Source organism: Peromyscus leucopus, chromosome 16_21, assembly GCF_004664715.2.
Source record: "Peromyscus leucopus breed LL Stock chromosome 16_21, UCI_PerLeu_2.1, whole genome shotgun sequence".
In the NCBI taxonomy this organism is placed as follows: Eukaryota; Metazoa; Chordata; class Mammalia; order Rodentia; family Cricetidae; genus Peromyscus; species Peromyscus leucopus.
The window spans coordinates 8,138,458-8,159,971 of record NC_051084.1 but is presented as its reverse complement, the minus strand read 5'-3'; the positions used below and the strand labels follow the sequence as shown (position 1 = coordinate 8,159,971).

Here is a 21,514-nt window from a genome sequence, read left to right as displayed (position 1 = left end):
AAGACGCACACCATCACATCTGGCTACAGATCTCTTTCTTAGCTTTCCTGAGAATATGATTTTGTCTGACTTCATGAACTGGGCATCTACACTGCCTCTCATTCCCAATCCCCGCCCCAGCAACACCTTCTCCCCTCCGCTGTCTTTAAGTCCTTTTATTTATGGGACTAAGTGTCCCTGATGGCTCATATGAGCCATTTCATCAGGGATTAATTTTTCCCATTTTGCCTTGGGTTATGCAGCCTTTGTTTCAAAGAGGGATGGGTTGTTATGATACTCAGTTTCTCCATCTCCGCTCAGATTAATCCCATCTGCCTCTATTTCACAGCCACACAAGCAAGGCTGTCGGAGGCTTCTTCATTATTTTCAGCTTTCCCAATCCAAGCTGTTCAGATGCTGAGCGTGCCCTGAACATCATAGTTTCCCCATACTCAGTCATTACTAACGCCCTGTCTGCATATTGAATCATGGGTTTTCTCTTCCTCTCCTCATGGTAAGACCTAAAGTCTGCCATCTTCTATCCTTCCCTCCCCCTTAATTACCCAGTTCCTCCCAAGGGTTCCAAGATTTTTTTTTTTAAAAGATTTATTTATTTATTATATATACAGTATTCTGCCTGCATGTATCCCTGCTGACCAGAAGAGGGCACCAGATCTCATTTCAGGTGGTTGTCAGCCACCATGTGGTTGCTGGGAATTGAACTCAGGACCTTTGGAAGAGCAGCCACTGCTCTTAACCGCTGAGCCATCTCTCCAGCCCGGGTTCCAAGATTTTTGGATCCTAGGATGGTCTCTTTAGCATGTGCTTGACCTGCACTCTCTTTACTTCCTGCCAGCTCTAAGAAACAGCAAGCTAACACTCCTGTCTCGTCTTCTTTTCTCTACTTCCCCAAACCGGAGGCCCAGGAGCAGATAGCATCTGCATGACTTTCTGCATTGCAATTCCTCTCTTCTGTGGGCAAGTTGAGTCGGAGGAGGCAGCTGAGTTTTGGTTTTGCATCTTTGCCTACAGCAAAGACCACGCAGTGAACCCCGTAACTTGCTCACCATGAATGCATCAACCATATCAAATTTAGGAAAATGGACACCCCAGGAGTCTCACTTGGACACTCTCAGATGGCCTGGCTTGGGTTGCATGCCCTATCTCCTATAACAGGGAGCATGAAAACATCATTGCAGCAAGAAGGTTCACCATCCCACAGCACATGAAAAAGGTGGCCGTATCCAGGTCATCCCTGCAGATCCTCGGTGCATGCCTCAGCCTCTGTCACAGTGGTCACATACCCACATCTCCCTAACTCACTTTTGGTTCTGTTAGTTCATGTCCCAGCACCAATCATGTTGGCTGACTTTCTCGAGGAGACCAGATCATCTGTTCAGGACAGATAAGATGGCATCTGGCATGTCTCATCTGGCCTGTCCAGGCTACTGAACCAACGTGTTCCCCAGGTCACTTGCAGGAATGTGGTGATCCTTACAGGAGTGCAGATGGCTCAGAGGAAGCTTCAAACCTAATTCCCACACAGGCTACAGTTCACAAAAGCTCTTTGCTGGCACTCCTGCTCAGCTTGGGCCTGCGGGAGACGCCCTCCTCTCTACAGTTGTTAGGCTTCTGTAACCACACTGAGGTCTTGTAAGCTTCAGGAACTTCCTGGGGGAGATTTGAGGGCAAGTTTCAGACTGGAGGAAACAACCACACACACCCACTTCCACCAATCAGACTCAGACCCAGCAGCGTACCCAGAGCCTGTTATTCTGTTCCTAACCAGATCCTGAGAACCAAGCTGTTGGTAAAGCCCCACGGCAGAGGCATCAGCCTTGAAATTTGTTGCTGAGTGTGTGCGAGCCTCTGACGCTTCACAGAGGCTCTGTCCTTGTGGGGTGCATCCAGCCCATGAAGAAACAGCAAAGAGGCTAGCGTTTTCACTGTGCACCTATAAACCCGATTGGTTGATTGATTGATGGATGGATGGATGGATGCAGTTTTTGACTTTTATTCCCATGCATCAGTTTATTCATTCCACAAAGAGCCCCATACCCTCATCTGGGCAATGTGGAGCTCAGTGTCAGTTGTCACCAGCCGGAGACCTCCAAGAACTCATCTGGAATAATGGCATCTGGGAAGGGGTGGGTCAGGTTTCTGATGTGGTGTTCCAAGCCTGTTTGGAGCCAAGTCCTGAACCCAGCAGGGAAGGAAATGTCAAAGAGAGAGAACGCAGGGAGGCTCAGAGCCTTGTGGAGTCTGCTCAAACGTGGCCCAGGGCCGTGGCCTTGTGGGGTCTGCTCAAACGTGGCCCAGGGCAGTGGCCTTGTGGGGTCTGCTCAAACGTGGCCTAGGGCAGTGGCCTTGTGGGGTCTGCTCAAACGTGGCCCAGGGCCGTGGCCTTGTGTGGCAGGCTCAAACTGGCCCAGGGCCATGGCCTTGTGGGGTCTGCTCAAACGTGGCCTAGGGCAGTGGTCTTGTAGGGTCTGCTCAAACGTGACCCAGAGCAGTGGCCTTGTGTGGCAGGCTCAAACGTGGCCTAGGGCAGTGGCCTTGTGGGGTCTGCTCAAACGTGGCCTAGGGCAGTGGCCTTGTGGGGCCTGCTCAAACTTGGCAGGTGCTAGAGGAAGGAGAAAGTCATGTGGTTATTGGTGGGTAGACGAAGAGGAAGCCTAGGAGGGATCCTAGAAACGGCACTGTAGAAGGTACAGAGAAGATACGTAGTAGTCTCTGTGGCCAGCGCCACTCTGCCCTTTGGGGCTTCATTTTTATAAATGCCCCTTTACGAGGGAACTGAGAACAGGGAAGACATAACCTGTCCCTGTGTGTGTGTCCAGATCCAGAGGAGGAAACCGTGACCACACAGGTGGTGCCCACCACAACCCCTAGGAAACCCATCCTGGGCGAGCTGACTGTGACAGATGCCACTCCGGACTCCCTGAGCCTCTCCTGGACCGTCCCCGAGGGACAGTTTGACCAATTCGTGATCCAGTACAAGAACGGGGACGGGCAGCCCAAGGTGGTGCGGGTGCCAGGGCACGAGGACCAGGTCACCATCCCCGGGCTGGAGCCAGACCACAAGTACAAGATGAACCTGTATGGCATCCACAGTGGCCAGCGTGTGGGCCCCGTGTCTGTTGTCGGGGTGACAGGTGAGTGGACATGGGAGCCCAGGATGGGACCTACTAGAATTGACCATCAACTCTGAGTAGGGACCAGTGGCCTGGGACTGGTTAGTACCCCAGACCTTCCGCGGCCGAGGCTGTGGCCTATGTGCTGTTCCCTGGAGCTGGCCTGTCTCCCCCATGCAGAGTGGAGACATCAAGACCTTTGCTGTACCTGCTGCTGCCCAGGCCCCCTCAGCTGACCCAGGAACTTGGCCATGTTGGCCAGCTGTCAGATGACCAGGACCACTAGGCCCCAAGTCGGGGGGGAGGGGGGTGTCTCTGAACGGACATTGGGACCTCTCTAGTAGCCATACCTTCTCCTCAAAAGCCAAGGGCACCTGCTGGGGACACCGCTCACCTCTGTGTCTCCTTCTCAGCTGCAGAGGAAGAGACCCCCAGCCCCACAGAGCCCAGCACAGAGGCCCCACAGCCCCCCGAGGAGCCGCTCCTGGGAGAGCTGACCGTGACAGGATCCTCCCCAGACTCCCTGAGCCTCTCCTGGACCGTCCCCCAGGGAGACTTTGACTCCTTCACCGTCCAGTACAAGGACAGCGATGGGCGGCCCCAGGTGGTGCGTGTCGGGGGCCAGGAGAGGGAGGCCATCGTGAGAGACCTGGAGGCTGGGCGCAGATACAAGATGAACCTGTATGGACTCCACGAGGGTCGGCGTGTGGGCCCTGTGTCCACCGTGGGCGTGACCGGTGAGTGTTAGTCGTGTCTACGTGGGGAAACGGGTCCAAACCACTCCTTTCCCAACCATCGTCATGGAAACACCCGTGTGTGCACCAAAGCTGCCTGGCGCCTCTGACATTTCCACAAATCAGGCTCAGACCCAGCAGTGTGGCCAGAGCCCACTCTTCTGTTTCTAAGAGGATCCTGGGAAACAAGCTGCTGGTTCACGGGGTCGGACCCAGAACAGCAAAGCCCCACAGCAGAGGTATCTGACCCTCTTGGGATTGCTAGCCTGGCTCTCCACAGAGGGGCTCTATCCGTGGGAATTCTCTGGCTCGTGGAGACAGGGAAGTGGGTGGGAGTGCAGAATCAGTCTGTGTACATGCAAACCTCTTCAAGCCCTCTTCCCTCCTTTCTCCTTCCCTCCTTCCTTCCTTCCTTCCTTCCTTCCTTCCTTCCTTCCTTCCCTCCTTCCTTCCTTCTTCCTTCCTTCCTTCCTTCCTTCCTTCCTTCCTTCCTTCCTTCCTTCCTTCCTTCCTGTCTCCAGTTTTAAACTTTTATTCCCGTGCCTCAGTTCCCTGACCTGGGAACTGACTGTCAGTTGTTCCTAGTCAGAGCTCCCCAAGACTCACCTGGCATGAGCTGTGGGTGACACCTGGGGGTGCAGGGCCGCGGGTGACTCGGGTTAGGGAGAAGCTGGTGAGTTAGCTGGGGTGCAGAGGCATTAGCAAGGGGAGTTCAGCTCTGAACGATGCTGCCAGCTGATCCTCCACCACCCGGTGAGGTCACTGAGTTCCGTCTGGGGCAAGGTGTCTAGAGGGACCGCAAAGCCATAATTGTTGGAAGAGGCGGACGTCCCTCATTGCCCGCATGAGGGCTGTTCGGTTGTTTTATGGCAAATGTTCAAGTGTGCCTATGTGGAAACGGGATTCTAAACTCACCATCACGGCACCAGACGGCCTTGTCTGATGTCCCTGTTCTGTGCCGCTGTCTGTGTTGGCGTGATTACGTAAGACAGAGCCGTTCTGGGACAGCTCTGAGAGGACAGAGCTTGACAGGCCACAGGAGTCAGGGCTGCTGGCCTCACTCAGGGTAAAGCTTTGGAAAACAAGATGAGTTAACATGGGTCTCACAGTCGGGGGGACAGGCAGAAGGTCCAAGTACTGCCAAGGGCCCAGAACATGGGATGCCTCGGGGCCAGAACAGGACCCGGAGGGTCATCTAAACCAGCTTGCTCGTAAGATCACTGAGACCGGAGGTCAGACATTGGCTTGGTGACTGCTTAGAGGGAAGAGTGTCAGCTGAGTGGAACAGAAGACGGGAAACACGCTAGTCCACGAGGCACTGAGATTTTGTGTGATGTCCTCTGAGGTGCGGGATGGCCTGGAGAGGTGGATGGAGAGGGCGGGCAGCTCAGAAGCCCGGGATTCCACACTGGACCGGGCGCCGGTTCCATGCTGTACGCTGACATCTGTCACTGGATGTCCTCAGGAAGCACAGCCGGCTAGGAGGGAGAGGCGGAGTGAGCCTGAAGGCAGGGGGAGGTCAGGCCCGGGTCAGCCCCCAAGTGAGGCGATGGGGGCCCAGCCAAGGTCCTGTGACAGAAGAGGTGGGATGGGGAGAGTGTGAGGCAGCCATGAGGGACAGAGCGAGAGTCTGGAGTTCAGGAGCGGCTGGGACTCAGCCTCGGGGAGGAGTTTCCAAACGCTGCTGGGGTAAAGACCTGGGCCAGGTGAGGAAGCAGACAGCCAGGAAAGGCAGGGCAGGGGGGCCCAGGGCAGTGGCCACGTGGAGCACGTTCACAAGAGGCAAGCGCAGGAGGTGGGGGACGTCACGGGGTGTCGGCAGATGTCTGGGTGGGGTGCTAGGAATGGCAGTGTAGAAAGAACAGAAAAGATATGTGGTGGACCCATTGCGGCTGGGGACTTTGTTTTTATAAAAGCTTCTTTATTCTAACTGAGCACAGAGAAAACCTAACTCGTGTGTGTGTGTGTGTGTGTGTGTGTGTGTGTGTGTGTGTGTGTGTGTGTGTGTCCAGCTCCAGAGGAGGAAGCTATGACCACAACACAGGTGGTACCCACCACAACTCCTGAGCCTCCTCCAGAGAAGCCCCGCCTGGGCGAGCTGACTGTGACAGATGCCACCCCGGACTCCCTGAGCCTCTCCTGGACCGTCCCCGAGGGACAATTTGACCAATTCGTGATCCAGTACAAGAATGGGGACGGGCAGCCCAAGGTGGTGCGGGTGCCAGGGCACGAGGACCAGGTCACCATCTCTGGGCTGGAGCCAGACCACAAGTACAAGATGAACCTGTATGGCATCCACAGTGGCCAGCGTGTGGGCCCCGTGTCTGTTGTCGGGGTGACAGGTGAGTGGACATGGGAGCCTCAGGGTGGGACCTATGGGGAGGTGAGCTTCAGGTTAGGTGAGCTGGGATGGATTTGTGGACAGTGATTGGTGGCCCAGAACTGGTCAGTGTCCAGGCTGGCTGTGGCTGAGGCTGTAGCCTGTGCATCCCTCCTATGGCTGGGGTCTCCCTGGACCAGGGGTTCCACAGAAGACTTTGCTGTGCTGGCTGCATCAGGCCACCCTACAAGCTTGAGCATGTTGGACACCAGACCCAAGAGGGGGAGGGCATCTCTGAACAGACATTGGGACCTCTCTGGTAGCCATACCTTCTCCTCAAAAGCCAAGGGCACCTGCTGGGGACCCCCTCCGCCCCCCCTCACCTCTGTGTCTCCTTCTCAGCTGCAGAGGAAGAGACCCCCAGCCCCACAGAGCCCAGCACAGAGGCCCCAGAGCCTCCCGAGGAGCCGCTCCTGGGAGAGCTGACCGTGACAGGATCCTCCCCAGACTCCCTGAGCCTCTCCTGGACCGTCCCCCAGGGAGACTTTGACTCCTTCACCGTCCAGTACAAGGACAGCGATGGGCGGCCCCAGGTGGTGCGTGTCGGGGGCCAGGAGAGGGAGGCCGTGGTGAGAGACCTGGAGGCTGGGCGCAGATACAAGATGAACCTGTATGGACTCCACGAGGGTCGGCGTGTGGGCCCCGTGTCCACCGTGGGCGTGACCGGTGAGAGCTGGCCTCTGTTTGCTCTTCCCTTGTCCTGGCCCTCTCTCCTCTCCTTTCTCTCTGCTCTGTCCTCCCCAGTTGACACACCGGGCTTCCGATCCCCTCACCTGGGATGGGGGGGGGGTCATCTCAGCTGTCCTCAGAGCTGTGCTTGCGGTCTGTCCTTCCACACAGCTTCCCCCGTCCTCCACTCCAGAACCCCACTCAGCCCCTCATTTCTTCCACCTGGGCAGCCTCTCTGGGCTTTAGTGACTCATGACACGCTCCGGATTTGGGCTACCTGAGTCTGAATCGCCTCCAACTGGACTGTTTTAATGCAGTGGCAGCTCCTGCAGCAGGGGGACAACCATGATGGCATCTGCTAAACCAATGGTTCTCAACCTTTCTAATGCTGTGACCCTTTATTTTTTAAAAATGATTTATTTGTTTATGTATGAGTGCTCTACTTGCATGTATGCCTGCAAGCCAGAAGAGGGCGCCAGATCTCACTACAGATGGTTGTGAGCCACCATGTAATGCTGGGAATTGAACTCAGGACCTCTGGAAGAGCAGCCAGTGCGCTCTCTCTCTCTCTCTCTCTCTCTCTCTCTCTCTCTCTCTCTCTCTCTTTCTCTCAGACAAGGTTTTTCTGTGTAGTTTTGGTGCCTGTCCTAGATCTCACTCTGTAGACCAGGCTGGCCTTGAACTCACAGAGATCTGCCTGGCTCGGCCTCCCGAGTGCTGGGATTAAAGGCGGGCGCCATCACTGCCCCCCCCCCCCCCCCCGCGCAGCCAGTGCTCTTAACCACTGAGCCATCTCTCCAGTCCCCACTGTAACCCTTCATACAGTTCCTCATGTTGTGGTGACCCCCAACCATAAAATTATTTTCATTGCTACTTCGTAACTGTGATTTTGCTACTTTTTGTTTTGCTTTGTTTCTTGGCTTTTCAAGACAGGGTTTCTCTGTGTAGCCCTGGCTGTCCTGAAACTCTCTGTGTAGACCAGGCTGGCCTCAAACTCACAGAGATTCACCTGCCTCTGCCTCCTAAGTGCTGGGACTAGAGGTGTGTGCCATCACCACCCGGCTAACTTTGCTACTGTTATGAATCATAATGTAAATATATTTGGAGATAGCATTTGATAGAGGGTCGTGACCCACAGGTTGAGAACCATTGTGCTAAACCTAAGTGGTTCAGGGGGTCCCGGGTGTGAGCCGCCTGCAGCTGCCTGTGGCTTGGATGGGGTGGAGGGTGAGAAGAGGCTGTGGAAAGCTGTTTTGCAGCCTCGGGGCAGCCTGGTCCCCTCAGCAGGTTCCGCCTGTCCCCCTCAGCCTCCTCTGCTCTGTTGCAGCCTCCCTGCCCACAGAGCCCCCCAGAGAGCCCCGCCTGGGGGACCTGGCTGTGGTAGAAGTGACGTCCAGTACTGTGCACCTATCCTGGACCGTGGCCCAGGGCCCCTTCGACTCCTTCCTGGTCCAGTACAAGGATGCCCAGGGACAGTCCCAGACGGTGCCTGTGAGCGGAGACCTGGGTGAGGTCACTGTCTCAGGGCTGGACCCGGCTCGCAAGTACAAGTTTCTACTCTTCGGACTCCAGGGGGGGAAGCGCCATGGCCCTGTCTCCATAGATGCAAAGACTGGTGAGTGAGGGTCCAGCACACCGCTTGCCCCCTTGTGGCGAGCGTTGGAATTTCATGTTTCTGTGCCCCACATTCCAGACCTGCGAGTTTGGTGACCCATTTGTTTGTTAGGTCCACCCAAATCCAGACCCTGCTGTCCCCATCACGGGGCAGGCACACTTGCTTCCTTGGATGAAGACTCCTCCTCCCCTAGCCCTGCCCGATCACCCCCTCTGACACCCCGCAAGCTGGGTCTTCTCTATACTTTCTAAGCAGCTTCCTCTCCTCTCCAATCTCAGACACAAAGCTCCTTCCTCGTCTTGGGGAGCTGACGATGACAGACGTGACCCAAAACTCCGCGGGTCTCTCCTGGACTGTCCCCGAGGGCGAGTTCGACTCCTTCTTAGTCCAGTACAAGGACAAGGGAGGGCAGCTCCAGACGGTGCCTGTGGCGGCAGACCAGCGGGAGGTCACCATCCCCAGCCTGGAGCCCAGCAGAAAATATAAGTTTCTGCTCTACGGCATGGCCGGCCGCAAAAGGCTGGGCCCTGCCTCTGTGGAGGGCACCACAGGTGAGCCTGAGCCCTGCTTCCCGCCCTTGCCCAGCTCCCAGCCCCAGGGCCTTCCAGGGACTTCTCCTGTGTTCAGCCTGAAAGTCCTTATGGCAAAGGCAAGTCCTGCTCTTGGACTGAGACAACCTGAGCATTTTACACACACCATTTCCTTCCCTTACTACTGCCAAGGAAAAGGAGCTTTTAGGCTTGGCTGACATGGGTTCAAACCAAACCCCAGTCTCTGCCAGCCACTTGACACGCGGGTAAGCAACTGGGTTTCCCCGCTATGCTGGGGACCAGCAGCCCACCCCTCACTGTGCTGGGGACCAGCAGCCCACCCCTCACTGTGCTGGGGACCAGCAGCCCACCCCTCACTGTGCTGGGGACCAGCAGCCCACCCCTCACTGTGCTGGGGACAGCAGCCCGGCTGTCCCCTGTGCCCTCTTCTTCCCAACCCTGAGCCATAAGATGGAAAAGAGGGCTTTGGCTGCAGCAGGACTATGGAAAAATCTGGTGTTTTTGTGCCCATGAGTCAGCCCCCAAAGAAAGGGTGGAGTGGGTCCATGACCCTTACCCCACTCCCAGGTCCCTGAGTCACCCCAGGCAGCCATCAGGGCATGGAGTCCTCCGATACCGTAGTTCTTCCCCCAAACCCTCGTTCTATAGGCTTGTCCAAGCATCACCTGTCAGCCGCCACCCTCACGCGGGCAGATCGTCTCTCTGCCTGGCCCTTCGGTCTCCCATTCTGCCCAGCCTGGCCCCAGGGGGTTAATTCTGGACTCTGGACGGAGATGGGGGCAGCCCCAGGCTGACGGCAGCTCTCCCCATTTTAGAGCATCTCTCAGATGCCCTCCAGGAGCCTCAGTTCTGGCCACAGCCCAGCTCACAGGAAATGAAGTCCCGTCTGTGCCTACCGCTTTCCCTCTCCCATTGTGACCCTCGGGGTGACCTCCCCCACCAAGCAGGGCCTGACTCTAACTTGCAGCAAATGGGCACGGGGCAGGAAGCGGCTAGGCAGTACCTTCAGAGACAAGGCAGCTCTCTCTCCCCCACAGCGGGGCCATGCAGGCCTCGCTGTGTCTTCAGGTGTCCACCCCTGAGGCCACATTTCTCTGAGTCTCCAGGGCTGGAGACTCTGAACTGAATCGTACCCACCCTCCCCTCAGCTCCCCTGGAGAAGACACCGCCGCCCCGCCTCGGCGAACTGACTGTTACAGGGGAGACCCCTGACTCTCTGCACCTCTTGTGGACGGTGGCCCAGGGCGCCTTCGACTCCTTCCTGGTCCAGTACAGAGACAGGGATGGGCAGCCCCAGACGGTGCTCGTGGCTGCAGACCAGAGTGAGGTCACCATCCAGGGTCTGCAGCCAAGCAGAAAGTACAAGTTTCAGCTCTATGGGCTCTCTGGAGGAAAACGCCTGGGACCCGTCTCTGCCCTGGGAGTGACAGGTGAGGCTGGCCCTGCCTGACCACAGGCCCGAGGAATCTGAAGACAAAGGGACTGGCCAGAGTGGATGGGTGGGTGGGAAGGGCAGGGGCCTGTCCAGAGCCAAAGAAGGGGGTTGAGCCCACCCCAGGTGCTGACCTGTCATTTGAAAGAGCAGGAGCCAGGCCAGGCAGGAAGGAAAGGCCTTGGGGTTCCCTGATCTCCTGACTCCACTCACCCCCGTCATGTGCTGCTCCCCACTACCCCGGGGACCCCATTGGAATGGCTCTATCCCCTTTAGCCGGGGATGTTTCTCAAATGGAAAATCACTGGGAAGTCCAATGGGCAGAGGCCACTGACACCCACTTCAGATTGGCCAGGCCAAGGGCACACGGCCAGGCACGTACACCAGCCAGTGCCACCCTCAGCTGCTCTCAGAAGCACTGAGCGCAGGCGCTAAGGGTGGGGCAGGGACAGAGCCTAAGGGGCCACTCCTGAGGGGGGTCGACGTGTCAGGGCCTGGGAGAGGGGAAGTGAGTCCCTGATCCAGACACAGCAGCTTCCCAGGCTGGGCTCAGAGGGGCCCTCCTGGGCGTCAGGATGCACTGCCAAGGCAGGGATAAAACAAATTCACAGACTGGAAGGTTCTAGAAGATCCCCTGCTCCTCCCTTTCCTCTCTGGGCTGCTTTGCCAGGACTGTGAAGTGTCTTCATCCCAGGTCAGGCTCATGACCTTTCCTTCGAAGGGCAAGATGGAAAGACAGGGCCCCACAGCACCCCGTGAAGATTCTGCCCTGGTTTCTCCCATACAGCCCCAGAAGAGGACATGTCAGCCCCAAGCCCCACTGAGGCCCCTGAAGCACCCCGCCTGGGGACGCTGACAGTGTCCGACGTGACCCCAGACTCGCTGCGCCTCTCCTGGGGTGTGGCCCAGGGCCCCTTCGACTCCTTTGTGGTGCAGTATCAGGACACAGAGGGGCAGCCCCAGGCCCTGCTTGTTGACGGAGACCAGGACAAGGTCCTCATCTCAGGCCTGGAACCCAGCACTTCCTACAAGTTCTTCCTCTACGGCCTCCGTGAAGGGACGCGGCACGGGCCTATCTCGGCAGAGGGCGTCACAGGTGGGCCAGGCCCGGGCCGTCCTAGTCTGGGGGCTAGGGAGGGGGGACGGTGGCACCCAGAAGCGGCTGCCACCGAGGAGGCACCCAGGAAGAGCTGAGGTCATTTGCCCCACACTGCCCTGCCTTCCCTGTCAGAGCACCGAACATCTCTCCTGTGGCTCTGTTCCTCACTAGCCCAACTTTTCTGACCAACAGAACCAGGGCAGGACGAGAAAAGTGACATGCTTCAAGACTTGGGGCCGGTATTGATCTGTCTCCAAACGCTTTTCTCCTACCCACTTCCCACAGGTCCAGTCCCTGCTGGTCAGACCCCAGGGGACCCGGGACCCCGCCTGTCCCAGCTGTCAGTGACGGACGTGACCACTAGTTCTCTGCGGCTAACCTGGGAGGCCCCCCTTGGGGCCTTTGACTCCTTCCTACTACGCTTTGGGGTCCCCTCACCAAGTACCCTGGAGCCGCGTCCTCGTCCCCTGCTCCAGCGGGAGCTGATGGTGCCAGGAACCCGGCGCACGGCTGTGCTCCGGGACCTGCGTCCTGGGACCCTGTACAGCCTTACTCTGTATGGGCTGCGTGGGCCGCACAAGGCAGACAGCATCCAGGGCACTGCCCGCACCCTCAGCCCAGGTGAGGACCCACACCGGGCGCCCGCCCCCCCCCCGAAGAGAGAGCATTGTGCTTTGCAGAGTGGGACCCAGGACGGGGGAGGGGGCAGGGCTCCTGGTGAGTGGGCAGAGGACTTGAAAGAAGCGAGAGAGTGACCTCAGTCCTGGGAACCTACAGAGAGGGGTGCCGGGCCTCTGGAGCCAGAGCACCCGGGGAGAAAAGGCAGGGACCTGCTATCCACGCCCTAACCACTGTGCCACCCGCCCCCCTTACTGCCCTCAGTTCTGGAGAGCCCCCGTGACCTGCAATTCAGTGACATTGGGGAAACATCGGCGAGAGCCACCTGGGTGCCACCATCATCCAGGGTGGACAGCTTCAAAATTTCCTACCAGCTAGCAGATGGAGGTGACGACCCCTTCCCGCCATGTCCTCTTCAGCGCTCCTCTCTTGCCCACCCCACCCCTGCACGCTGCCCATTCTCTAGCTGCTTCCGGGCCTCCTGGGTGACCCCTAGCCCCACCCATGTGTGTAGGCGAGCCACAGAGTGTGGTAGTGGACGGCCGGACCCAGACCCAGATCCTCCAGGGGCTGAGCCCGGACACTCGCTACGAGGTGACGGTGGTCTCTGTCCGGGGCTTTGAGGAGAGTGAGCCTCTCACGGGCTTCCTCACTACAGGTAAGAAGGACTGCCCCCAGCACCATGAGAGGTAGAGAGAGAGAAAACAAGGGCTTGGTGAGGGTGAAGAGGGCCAAAGGAGACCCTGGGGCTCTGACCGCCAACGAGCAGGGAGGCAGTGGAGCTGGGAGAGCCGAGGTAGGAAGAGCTGCAGCGATGCCTCTGAGCTCCCCGTTTCCGCCAGTGTCCGACGGTCCCACCCAGCTGCGTGCGTTGAACCTGACTGATGGGTCCGCCCTGCTGCACTGGAAACCTCCCCAGAAGCCTGTGGACGAGTACAACGTCCAGGTCGCATCCCCTGGGGGTGAGCATGGCTGAGCCCCCTCTGAAGAGGACTCGTTCAAGGCGGGGGCAGCAGGGTACGGCATGGCTGGGCAGAAGGTGATGCCCACCCCCACTCCCAGCCCCAGCCCTTCAGGCCTCGGCACCTGGCAGCGCTGTGGACTACCCACTGACAGACCTGGCGCTTGACACCAACTACACAGCGACCGTGCGTGGTCTCCGAGGTCCTAACTTCACCTCCCCAGCCAGCATCACCTTCACCACAGGTATAGACATGTGTGTGGGGGGGGGGGATAGGTCAAGGGAGCAGATATGGGCTCACCTCTGTCTTCCTATGTCCCCTTCCAGGGCTCAAGGCCCCCCAGGACTTGCAGGCCAAGGAAGTGACCCCTCGCACCGCCCTGCTCACTTGGACTAAGCCCGAAGTCCCACCCACAGGCTACCTGCTCAGCTTTGACACTCCCGGAGGACAGATTCAGGTACCCCACCCCTGCCTCACTGGCCGATTTGGAGGGGCCACCTCGGGCCCCTCGCGCTGAGCGTCCCTTGTCTGTCTGCAGGAGATCCTGCTCCCAGCAGGAACCACCTCACATCGGCTTCTCCGCCTCTTCCCTTCCACCGTCTACACCGCCCAGCTCCGGGCCGTTTGGGGCGAGAGCCTCACGCCGCCTGTGTCCACCTCCTTCACCACTGGTACTGACAGACACTGGAGCTTGACCTTAGGTGGGCAGCCAGAGTCTGAGACTCGGGAAAGAGGACAGACAGACTCTCCACCTCCTCCCTGCAGGTGGACTGCGGATCCCCTTCCCCCGGGACTGCGGGGAGGAGATGCAGAATGGGGCCAGCTCCTCAAAGACCACCACCATCTTCCTCAACGGCAACCGTGAGCGGCCTCTGGATGTGTTCTGTGACATGGAGACCGATGGAGGCGGCTGGCTGGTGGGTTGCTTTCGGAGCCTGGGTAGTTAGGTCGCACAGGGGCTGATGCCCAGGAGCCAGAGGCTAATGCTGCCCCTGCCTGCTCTCCAGGTGTTCCAGCGCCGCATGGACGGACAGACGGACTTCTGGAGAGACTGGGAGGAGTATGCCCACGGTTTTGGGAACATCTCCAGGGAATTCTGGCTGGGTCCGTGCCTCAAAGGGCTGGGGAACCAGGGAAGGGTTGGCAGTCCTGTGGACCCCAGGACCCTGATGAAGCATGCTCCACCCCAGGCAACGAGGTCCTACACAGCCTGACGCAGGCTGGAGACTACTCGATGCGTGTGGACCTGCGGGCTGGAAACGAAGCCGTGTTCGCCCAATATGACTTCTTCCGTGTGGACTCAGCAATGGAGAACTACCGCCTACACCTGGAGGGCTACCATGGCACTGCAGGTCAGGGCGGGACTGATGGATGGACGGACGGGGTGGGGTGGGCCCGAGGGCGGTCCTCACCACACCTTCCCATGCCCTACCAGGGGACTCTATGAGCTACCACAGCGGCAGTGTCTTTTCTGCCCGCGATCGAGACCCCAACAACCTGCTCATCTCCTGTGCCGTGTCCTACCGCGGGGCCTGGTGGTACAGGAACTGTCACTACGCCAACCTCAACGGTCTCTACGGGAGCACAGTGGACCACCAGGTGGGGGCCGTGGAGGCGGCAGGCCGGGCTCTGGGTCACCGGGCTGCAGGACTCCCACAGAAATGACTGAACTTCGCGCGCCTCCGAGGCTCGTCTGTAAAACGGGGCCGCAGTGCCAACCTCACTGGGGAAGCTTGAAAAGACTGTTTATTAGAGGGTGGAAGGCACCAGCTCAAGATTAAGCCGCCGTCCTTTGCGGCTCAGGGTTAGGCAGGGAGCGTGAGGGAGATGGGTGGGTCCTGGGGGGGTGGTGTCACCTGCAGGAGCAGGGTGGGGGTGGACGAGTGCCATCGATGAGGTGGTGGCGTTGACTCTCCTCCCTTGACAACCCTTCCCTCAGGGAGTGAGCTGGTACCACTGGAAAGGCTTTGAGTTCTCGGTGCCCTTCACGGAAATGAAGCTGAGACCCAGAAACTTCCAGGCCCCCGCCAGGGCGAGCTGAGCCCGCTGCCCACTTCGCTCACACCCCGGTATGACTGCCGAGCACTGAGAGGTCGTGCCCGGAGAAGAGCCCCCGTGTGCCTCTACTGTCCGGCTCACCAAGGAAGCCTTCTCTACCACGACCTCACAGCACCATGTTTACAGGGGGGAGGGGAGGGGTTGGTAACGGAGCAATAAAGGAGAAACTGAGGCATGAGGCTGGTACTGGTCCTATCCTGTCAAGGGGTCCGGCCCTGGTCTCGGGGCACCGGGTTCCTGGGCTGCAGCAACACCCGGAAGGGATTGATCAAGAGATTGAAACCAGCATAATTCTGGGGCTTTAGGCAGGGCAGGGTGCCATCTGGTGGTGGCAGCAGCGTGAAGGCCTGGAGAAGGCGGGCCAGCACCACAAAGAGCTCCAACCGTGCCAGAGGCTCTCCCAGGCACACGCGTGCCCCACAGCCAAAGGACAGCGTTCTGGGGTTCTTGCCAGGTTCCAGGAAGCGATCTGTGGGCAGTGGACAGATGGCTAGGGAAGCGCGTCCCAGCGAGTCTGGGGCTCCCCCACCCCCGTGCCTGACCCCTCATACCCGGCTGGAACTGGCTGGGCAGTTCCCAGACCATCTCATCCAGGTTGGCGCCTTGGATGTTGGGGATGACGATTGTGTCCTTGGGGATGTCGTAGCCAGAGATGCTGAGGGAACGTGGAGTCAGAAGCTGTCCAGGACCCTGAGGCAGGGTGGGGGGAGGATTCCTCCCTCAGCCCTTAACCCAGGGAGTCACCTGCTAGCCCGAGTGGCGCGATGGGGCAAGGCCAGGGGCACCACGGGCCGCAGGCGCAGCACCTCGGTGATGGTGGCCATAAGTAAAGGCAACTGCGTTCGGTTCTTGTACAGGATCCGGGAGCTGGGGGCACTGGGGCCCAACTTGAGGTCTAATTCTTCCTGTAGTCGCTGCTGGATCTGAAGAGAAAGGGCAAGGCTGGAGTCTGGAGACGAAGCTTTGCCCTGGGCGGCTCACAGCAGCCCCTGCATCCAGCCACCGAGCTGAGCCTAGAGCCCGTCTGTGAGCATGGCCCAGGCCAGGCCGTCAAGAGCAGAGCAAATGGGCCAAGGTGCCAGGAGGAGCCTCACTCTCCTCCCACAGCACACCTCAGGGTGATGAAGCAGGAAGGCCACAGCCCAGGAGAGCGTGGTGGCCGTGGTCTCGGTGCCGCCGATGAAAAGGTCCACCACTGACATGTGCACGTGCTCTTCCCGGAGCAGTCCTGCGCCCTTCCGCTCTCTTTGCTGCTCCAGCCCGTGAAGCATGTAGTCAATCATGTCCTTCCACTGGCCGGCTACCAGGTTGTCCTGCAGAGGGCAGGGGGGGCAGGCTGAGCGCCCGGCAGCGGTGAGGGGGCAGCTGGGGGAGCTGGTCCCCCGGCCCTGCTCACCTTGTGCCTCCTCAGCTGCTGCTTTACGATGTGGTCCCTCATCTCCTGGAGCCGATTCAGCTTCCAGAGGCCGGGATTGGGGAGGAACTGGGGCAGGAAAGGGAGTCAGCTTCGAGATGGAGGCCAGCCGCCCCCCAACCCCGCCCCAACCCAGGGGGCTCTGGGCTGTGCTCGCACCCTGAGAAAGGGCATTACATCCAAGATTTGGATGGACCAGTGGTTCCAGGCTTGCAGCAAGTCGTGGACACAGCTGTGAATGGTGTGTACCAGAGTGTCATCCTGCCAGGAGGGGAGGACACACTTTGAGTTCAAGACCAGCGAAGGGTCAGGAGGGCTGAGGGATGGGCCTGAGGGGCAAGAGGGCAGCCTTGACCTTGTCTCCGAAAGTGAGGCTGCAGATGACACTGCACGTGAGTAAAGAGAATTCCTCGTGGATGGCCACAGGGGTGCCAGCCTGGGCTCTCATGCGCTGCAGAGAGACAGGATACATGGGCTGTGGGGACAGAGGAACACTGGGGGAGAAGGAAGCCGACCCCAGGAGGACCAGGCCTCAGGAGCTCAGCCTCACCTCACAGAATTCCTGGGCCAGCTGCTCTACCAGGGGCTCCATGGAGTCTCGCACGCCCAGAATCAGAGCTGAGCGAGAGAGTTTCTTATGGGCCTTCCACGTTACAGAGTAGTCACCTAGTGACAGGTCCAAGTCTAGCTTTTCTGCAGGAGGGATGGTGGAAAGACAGACAACTAACCAAGGAAGCCGAAGGCCTGACCTGCCTCTCCCAGTCCAAGAAGTAGCCTGGGGCAGTGGCCACACCAGGTGTATCTCTATGAGTTTGAGTCTAGCCTAGTCTACATAGTGATTTTCAGGCCAGCCAGGGCTACATAGTGAGACCCTATCTTAAGAAGAAAAAGAAAAAAAGTGCCCCCAACCCTTACCATATATTATCCGAGGTCGGCCGGCAAAGTCCATCCATTTTTGGATCAGGGCCTCCTCAATGGTCCTATTAGAATTCAGCACCACCACATCTAGGGGGAAAGAGCAGGCGTCAGCAGGGAGGGATAGGTCACAGGAAGAGAGAAGGCTGGCTTACCTTTCAGCCCCATACGGATCCTGTAGACAGGTCCGAGTTTCTGAGTGAGGCCAAGCAGGTAGATAGGGAGGTTCGGCTGTAGAAAGTGCAGGAATCCCGGGGCCAGAGGTGGGAGGTGGAGGTTCCAGAGCTTCCAGTGACCCCACAGCCAGCGGGTGCCAGCCAGCAGCAGCAGCAGCAGCAGCAGCAGCAGCCACAGCCCAGGCAGCGCCATGGTGGGACGCTTGTGCAGGGGCCCTGAAGGCTTTTTATAGCTCTTGCCCCCAGCCATCCATTGCGTTGTGACTCTGACCTTTCTTAGCCTCAGGTCCCTTTCCACTGTCCCCCCACACACACACACAGCAGTGTGTGTTCAAATTGGCACCGTCCCGTCGGCCTTGGAGATCCATGGATCAAAGATGGGACCATCCATCAAGAGGAGCGGAAGGGACCCTGACCTTTCTGCAACTCCATCAGCTTCCCAGCGTCACACATGTCAGCCCAGTGGCCCGAGGGGTCCACACTGAGCCCGGCCCCTCCCAGCATGCCTCACCTTGGACCAGCTGAGTGGAGTGAATGTGTCCCAGAGAAAAGACATAAATGGTAGTCTTTGCCCAATATGCCTTTCAGGTTTGCCTATAGTCCCTACAAGTGTTTCATTATTATTTATCATTATGACTACTACTTTATTGTGATACTAATGGGTAAGCCCTCCCTGACTAGCTGCGGTCACACCCCTATGCCCCCATTTTTGTTAAGTTTGAGACAGGGTCTCACTAAGTGGCCCAGGGTACCTTGAATTCACTATGTAGCTCAGGCAGGCCTCAAACTTTGAATCCTCCCTCAGCCCCTCAGACAGCTGGGATGACAGGCATGTCACCGTACCTGGTCCCCCACAATGCTTTGTTGTTGTTGTTCTTGGCTTTGGTTGAGGCTTTTTGTGGGGACAGAGGAGGTGCATGTGTGGAGGCCAAAGGTCAACCTCAGGTGGTCTGTCCGGATGAAAAGACCCCCGAGGTTTTGTTTCCCGGGAGCTCCCTGAATCCACCAGGCAGGCTGGCCACTGAGCCCCGGGACGCTCCTGTCTCTGCACACACACACCCCACTTCTGGAATGACAAACGTGTGTCATGGGGCTGGAGAGGTAGCTCAGTGGTTAAGAGTGCTGGCTGCCATTGCTGAGGACCTGGGTTCAGGTCCCGGCATCTACATGGCTGCCCGCAACCTTCTATAACTCTGGTTCAGGAGTTCCAGTGCCCTCTTCTGGCTCCAGAGGGAACTGCATGCACATACATGCACACAAAACACAGGTTTTTTTTTTTTAGTTTTTTCATTTCTTTATTATATTTTATATTATGTGTATGTATAAAACTAAACAAACCAAAAAAAAACCCTATGCACCACCACAACCAGACTTTTTTTTTGAAACAGGTTTCACTATGTAGCCCTGACTGGTCTTGAAGTCAATATGTAGCCAAGAATGACTTTTTTTTTTAATTTTTATTTTTTTATTTATTTTTTAAATTAAACTCATGATATTCATTACTTACACTCATGATATTAATCACATTTGTGGTATTCATAGATTACATTCACAGTATTCATTCAAATATATATATATTTTTTTTTAAATTTTAAATGTCGAATGTCATTTCTTGAAGGGGGTAGGAGGTCTTAAATACAGGCTTACAGCACAATGGGAGGACCCTGGAGGGCAGAAGTTCGCTACTGATGTTTTACAATCTTGAATCTAAGCTGTTAACACTATGGGTGAGATAGGACCTCTGTTGGTCTTTTCTGTATCGAACACACAGATTGCAAGCCCAGTGCCACTTTGAGATTTTTGGCAGCAGTTAACTCTGCAGCTCACACACAACTGAGCCTGTATGATAATGAGTATTCAGAGACGGGTAATGCCTGGGGGGCACTCACCAACCTAAGACAGAGCACCTGTGTGGCCTGGGCAGGCGTCTCCATGACAGGTAAGGTGACCTGCTGAAGTCCCACACAACCCAAGTCAGAAGCTCATTTTTTAATAAAATGGGGACCTGTAGGGCCCTGGCCCCCGTTTTGGGTAACTGCTGCCTTGCTTTCAGACCTTGACCTTGATATCCTCCCTATGCTAATTCCCTGCCAGGTTCCACCCTCCTGAATGCTTGTCTGTATCCTGAATAATGGGCGTTAACAGCTTAGATGCAAGAATGACTTTAAAGTGATCCCTCACCAGGCGGTGGTGGCGCACGCCTTTAATCCCAGCACTGGGGAGGCAGAGGCAGGTGGGCCTCTATGAGTTTGAGGCCAGCCTGGTCTACAAAGGGAGTTCCAGGACAGCCAGGGCTACACAGAGAAACCCTGTCTGAAGAAAAAAAAAAAAAAAGTGACCGCTCTGCTTCCACATCCAAATGCTGGGATTACAGGCATGTACCACAACACCTGGCCCGGTGACATTAATCATATGGCCTAATGAGGTGCCACATATGGCTGTCAGAAACGTCTAGAGTGAGGCATGGCACTGCCCGGGACCTCAGCACTTGGGGGGACAGAAGGATTGAGTCTGAGATCAGTCTGGGCTACGTAGCAAGACCTCGTCTCAGAAGAAACAAGGCCAAGGCTCCGTTGGTGTTCGCCACACACGGAGAGGTCCTGGGTTCTTTCCTCAGCACCACACAGAAAAGCATCAGGAGACGAGAAGCCAGAGCCCGCCCACTTTGGAACAGTGTGTGCCAGACACTGTCCTGACTGCGTCCAACCGTGCTACACAGGCTACACCGCTGTCCCTGCTTTTAATGAAGATGCTTGGGGCCAAGGCCGAGGGGCTTGTGCATGCGCACAGCTGCTCGGGCAGAACCAGGCTCCAACGGGCAGCAGGTGCAGAATCTGCACCTCTGACTACCGTTAGCTGCCCTCCTAGGCTGCAACAACAAGATGACCCAACTCCAGCTGACTTAAAAAAAAAAAAAATGACCATAGATGTGTGAGGAGTCTCAGAGAACCCAAAACTAGGAAAGGAGAAGAGGGGACATTGCTGGCCTTGGTAGGCCAGAGGTCAGGGATGGCAGACAGGAAAAGGCTTCCCATGTGCTCTTCAGAAATACTCCATGACCCTCTAGTGCTCTCCTTACTGGGTTAAACCCTGACATCTCGCCTCCCTCAGGGCACAGGCACTAGCTAGTCTCATCTCTGTCTCCCAGTGATGAGCTCTTGGAATAAGCAGCTATGGGCCTGTACCAACCACTGAGCAGAACGAGGAATGGCAGGTTCATCTGATCTCAGCAAATCTCCTTGGGTAGAATTCTAGGTCACGCATGAATAACCAAAGGTTGCCCCAAGGTTGGGGAAAGCTAGGCAGACAGGGTGGGAGGGTTGGCCCTGTGAGATGTGTTTCCCCTTGAGTATTTGGGAACAACACAGCCAACCTTTGGCCTGTTTACAATCAGGGCCCAGATGATTACCATCAGACCTAAAGGTTGCACAACTCCAGAAAAATTGCCTAATGCCACAAGGTCAACAGGCTTGCAACAGGCTATGAGACAGCTCAAACCCAAGGACCCCACAACTCCAACTACACAGACAGCGTGGAGCACGTGGGCTGAAGAGGACGTGTCCTAAGGGCGCAGTGACCATGACGCCCAGCAACAGGACACCTGGGCACTGGCTATTGGGCCCCAAGAGGGACTGAGTCCTAGAGAGCCTCAAGGAAGGCTCAGACAGAGCTTTACAACCCAAGGCTCCCCAAGACTCTGAGTCCACAATTAAAACAAACCCAGCAAAACCTGGGTGGCGGTGGACTGCTCGACCTACAGACAGACACACAGGGACAC

At 57.2% G+C, this 21,514-nt stretch overlaps 2 protein-coding genes across 15 annotated transcripts in view; one reads left to right on the top strand and one right to left on the bottom strand.

The window, feature by feature from the left end:
• Positions 1-15,407, top strand: part of Tnxb (tenascin XB) — a 65,048-nt gene extending 49,641 nt beyond the window's left edge. For 11 of the 14 annotated variants that reach the window (XM_037200151.1, XM_037200150.1, XM_037200144.1 and 8 more), the window contains 20 exons: positions 2,820-3,134; positions 3,527-3,850; positions 5,860-6,189; positions 6,570-6,893; positions 8,224-8,511; positions 8,790-9,062; positions 10,211-10,492; positions 11,282-11,590; positions 11,879-12,214; positions 12,476-12,598; positions 12,726-12,869; positions 13,054-13,173; positions 13,274-13,417; positions 13,500-13,630; positions 13,712-13,844; positions 13,939-14,090; positions 14,181-14,277; positions 14,364-14,525; positions 14,609-14,772; positions 15,113-15,407. In XM_037200151.1, coding sequence (XP_037056046.1) covers positions 2,820-3,134; positions 3,527-3,850; positions 5,860-6,189; positions 6,570-6,893; positions 8,224-8,511; positions 8,790-9,062; positions 10,211-10,492; positions 11,282-11,590; positions 11,879-12,214; positions 12,476-12,598; positions 12,726-12,869; positions 13,054-13,173; positions 13,274-13,417; positions 13,500-13,630; positions 13,712-13,844; positions 13,939-14,090; positions 14,181-14,277; positions 14,364-14,525; positions 14,609-14,772; positions 15,113-15,214 — 4,253 coding nt within the window. In that variant the 3' untranslated portion in view covers positions 15,215-15,407. The remainder of the gene's footprint in view (positions 1-2,819; positions 3,135-3,526; positions 3,851-5,859; positions 6,190-6,569; positions 6,894-8,223; positions 8,512-8,789; positions 9,063-10,210; positions 10,493-11,281; positions 11,591-11,878; positions 12,215-12,475; positions 12,599-12,725; positions 12,870-13,053; positions 13,174-13,273; positions 13,418-13,499; positions 13,631-13,711; positions 13,845-13,938; positions 14,091-14,180; positions 14,278-14,363; positions 14,526-14,608; positions 14,773-15,112) is intronic. The other 3 variants (XM_037200152.1, XM_037200153.1, XM_037200148.1) reach the window with 3 other exon arrangements.
• An 8-nt stretch (positions 15,408-15,415) lies between these two features.
• LOC114705894 (steroid 21-hydroxylase) lies at positions 15,416-17,970 on the bottom strand. The gene is made up of 10 exons (XM_028888055.2): positions 17,716-17,970; positions 17,561-17,650; positions 17,196-17,338; positions 17,001-17,096; positions 16,805-16,927; positions 16,628-16,714; positions 16,344-16,544; positions 15,976-16,154; positions 15,783-15,886; positions 15,416-15,700 (listed from the first exon to the last, which is right to left on the bottom strand). Exons 1-10 carry the CDS (start codon positions 17,927-17,929, stop codon positions 15,432-15,434), a joined length of 1,506 nt encoding a protein of 501 aa, XP_028743888.1. The 5' UTR covers positions 17,930-17,970; the 3' UTR covers positions 15,416-15,431.
• Positions 17,971-21,514: the final 3,544 nt, after the last annotated feature.

Coding starts and splice junctions, on each gene's coding strand:
- LOC114705894 (XM_028888055.2), bottom strand. CDS start 17,929: ATGGCGCTGCCTGGGCTGTGGCTGCTGCTGCTGCTGCTGCTGCTGCTG. Junction 17,651..17,715: donor GATCCGTATGGGGCTGAAAG/GTAAGCCAGCCT, acceptor CTTTCCCCCTAG/ATGTGGTGGTGCTGAATTCT. Junction 16,545..16,627: donor AGCAGCTGAGGAGGCACAAG/GTGAGCAGGGCC, acceptor TGCCCTCTGCAG/GACAACCTGGTAGCCGGCCA.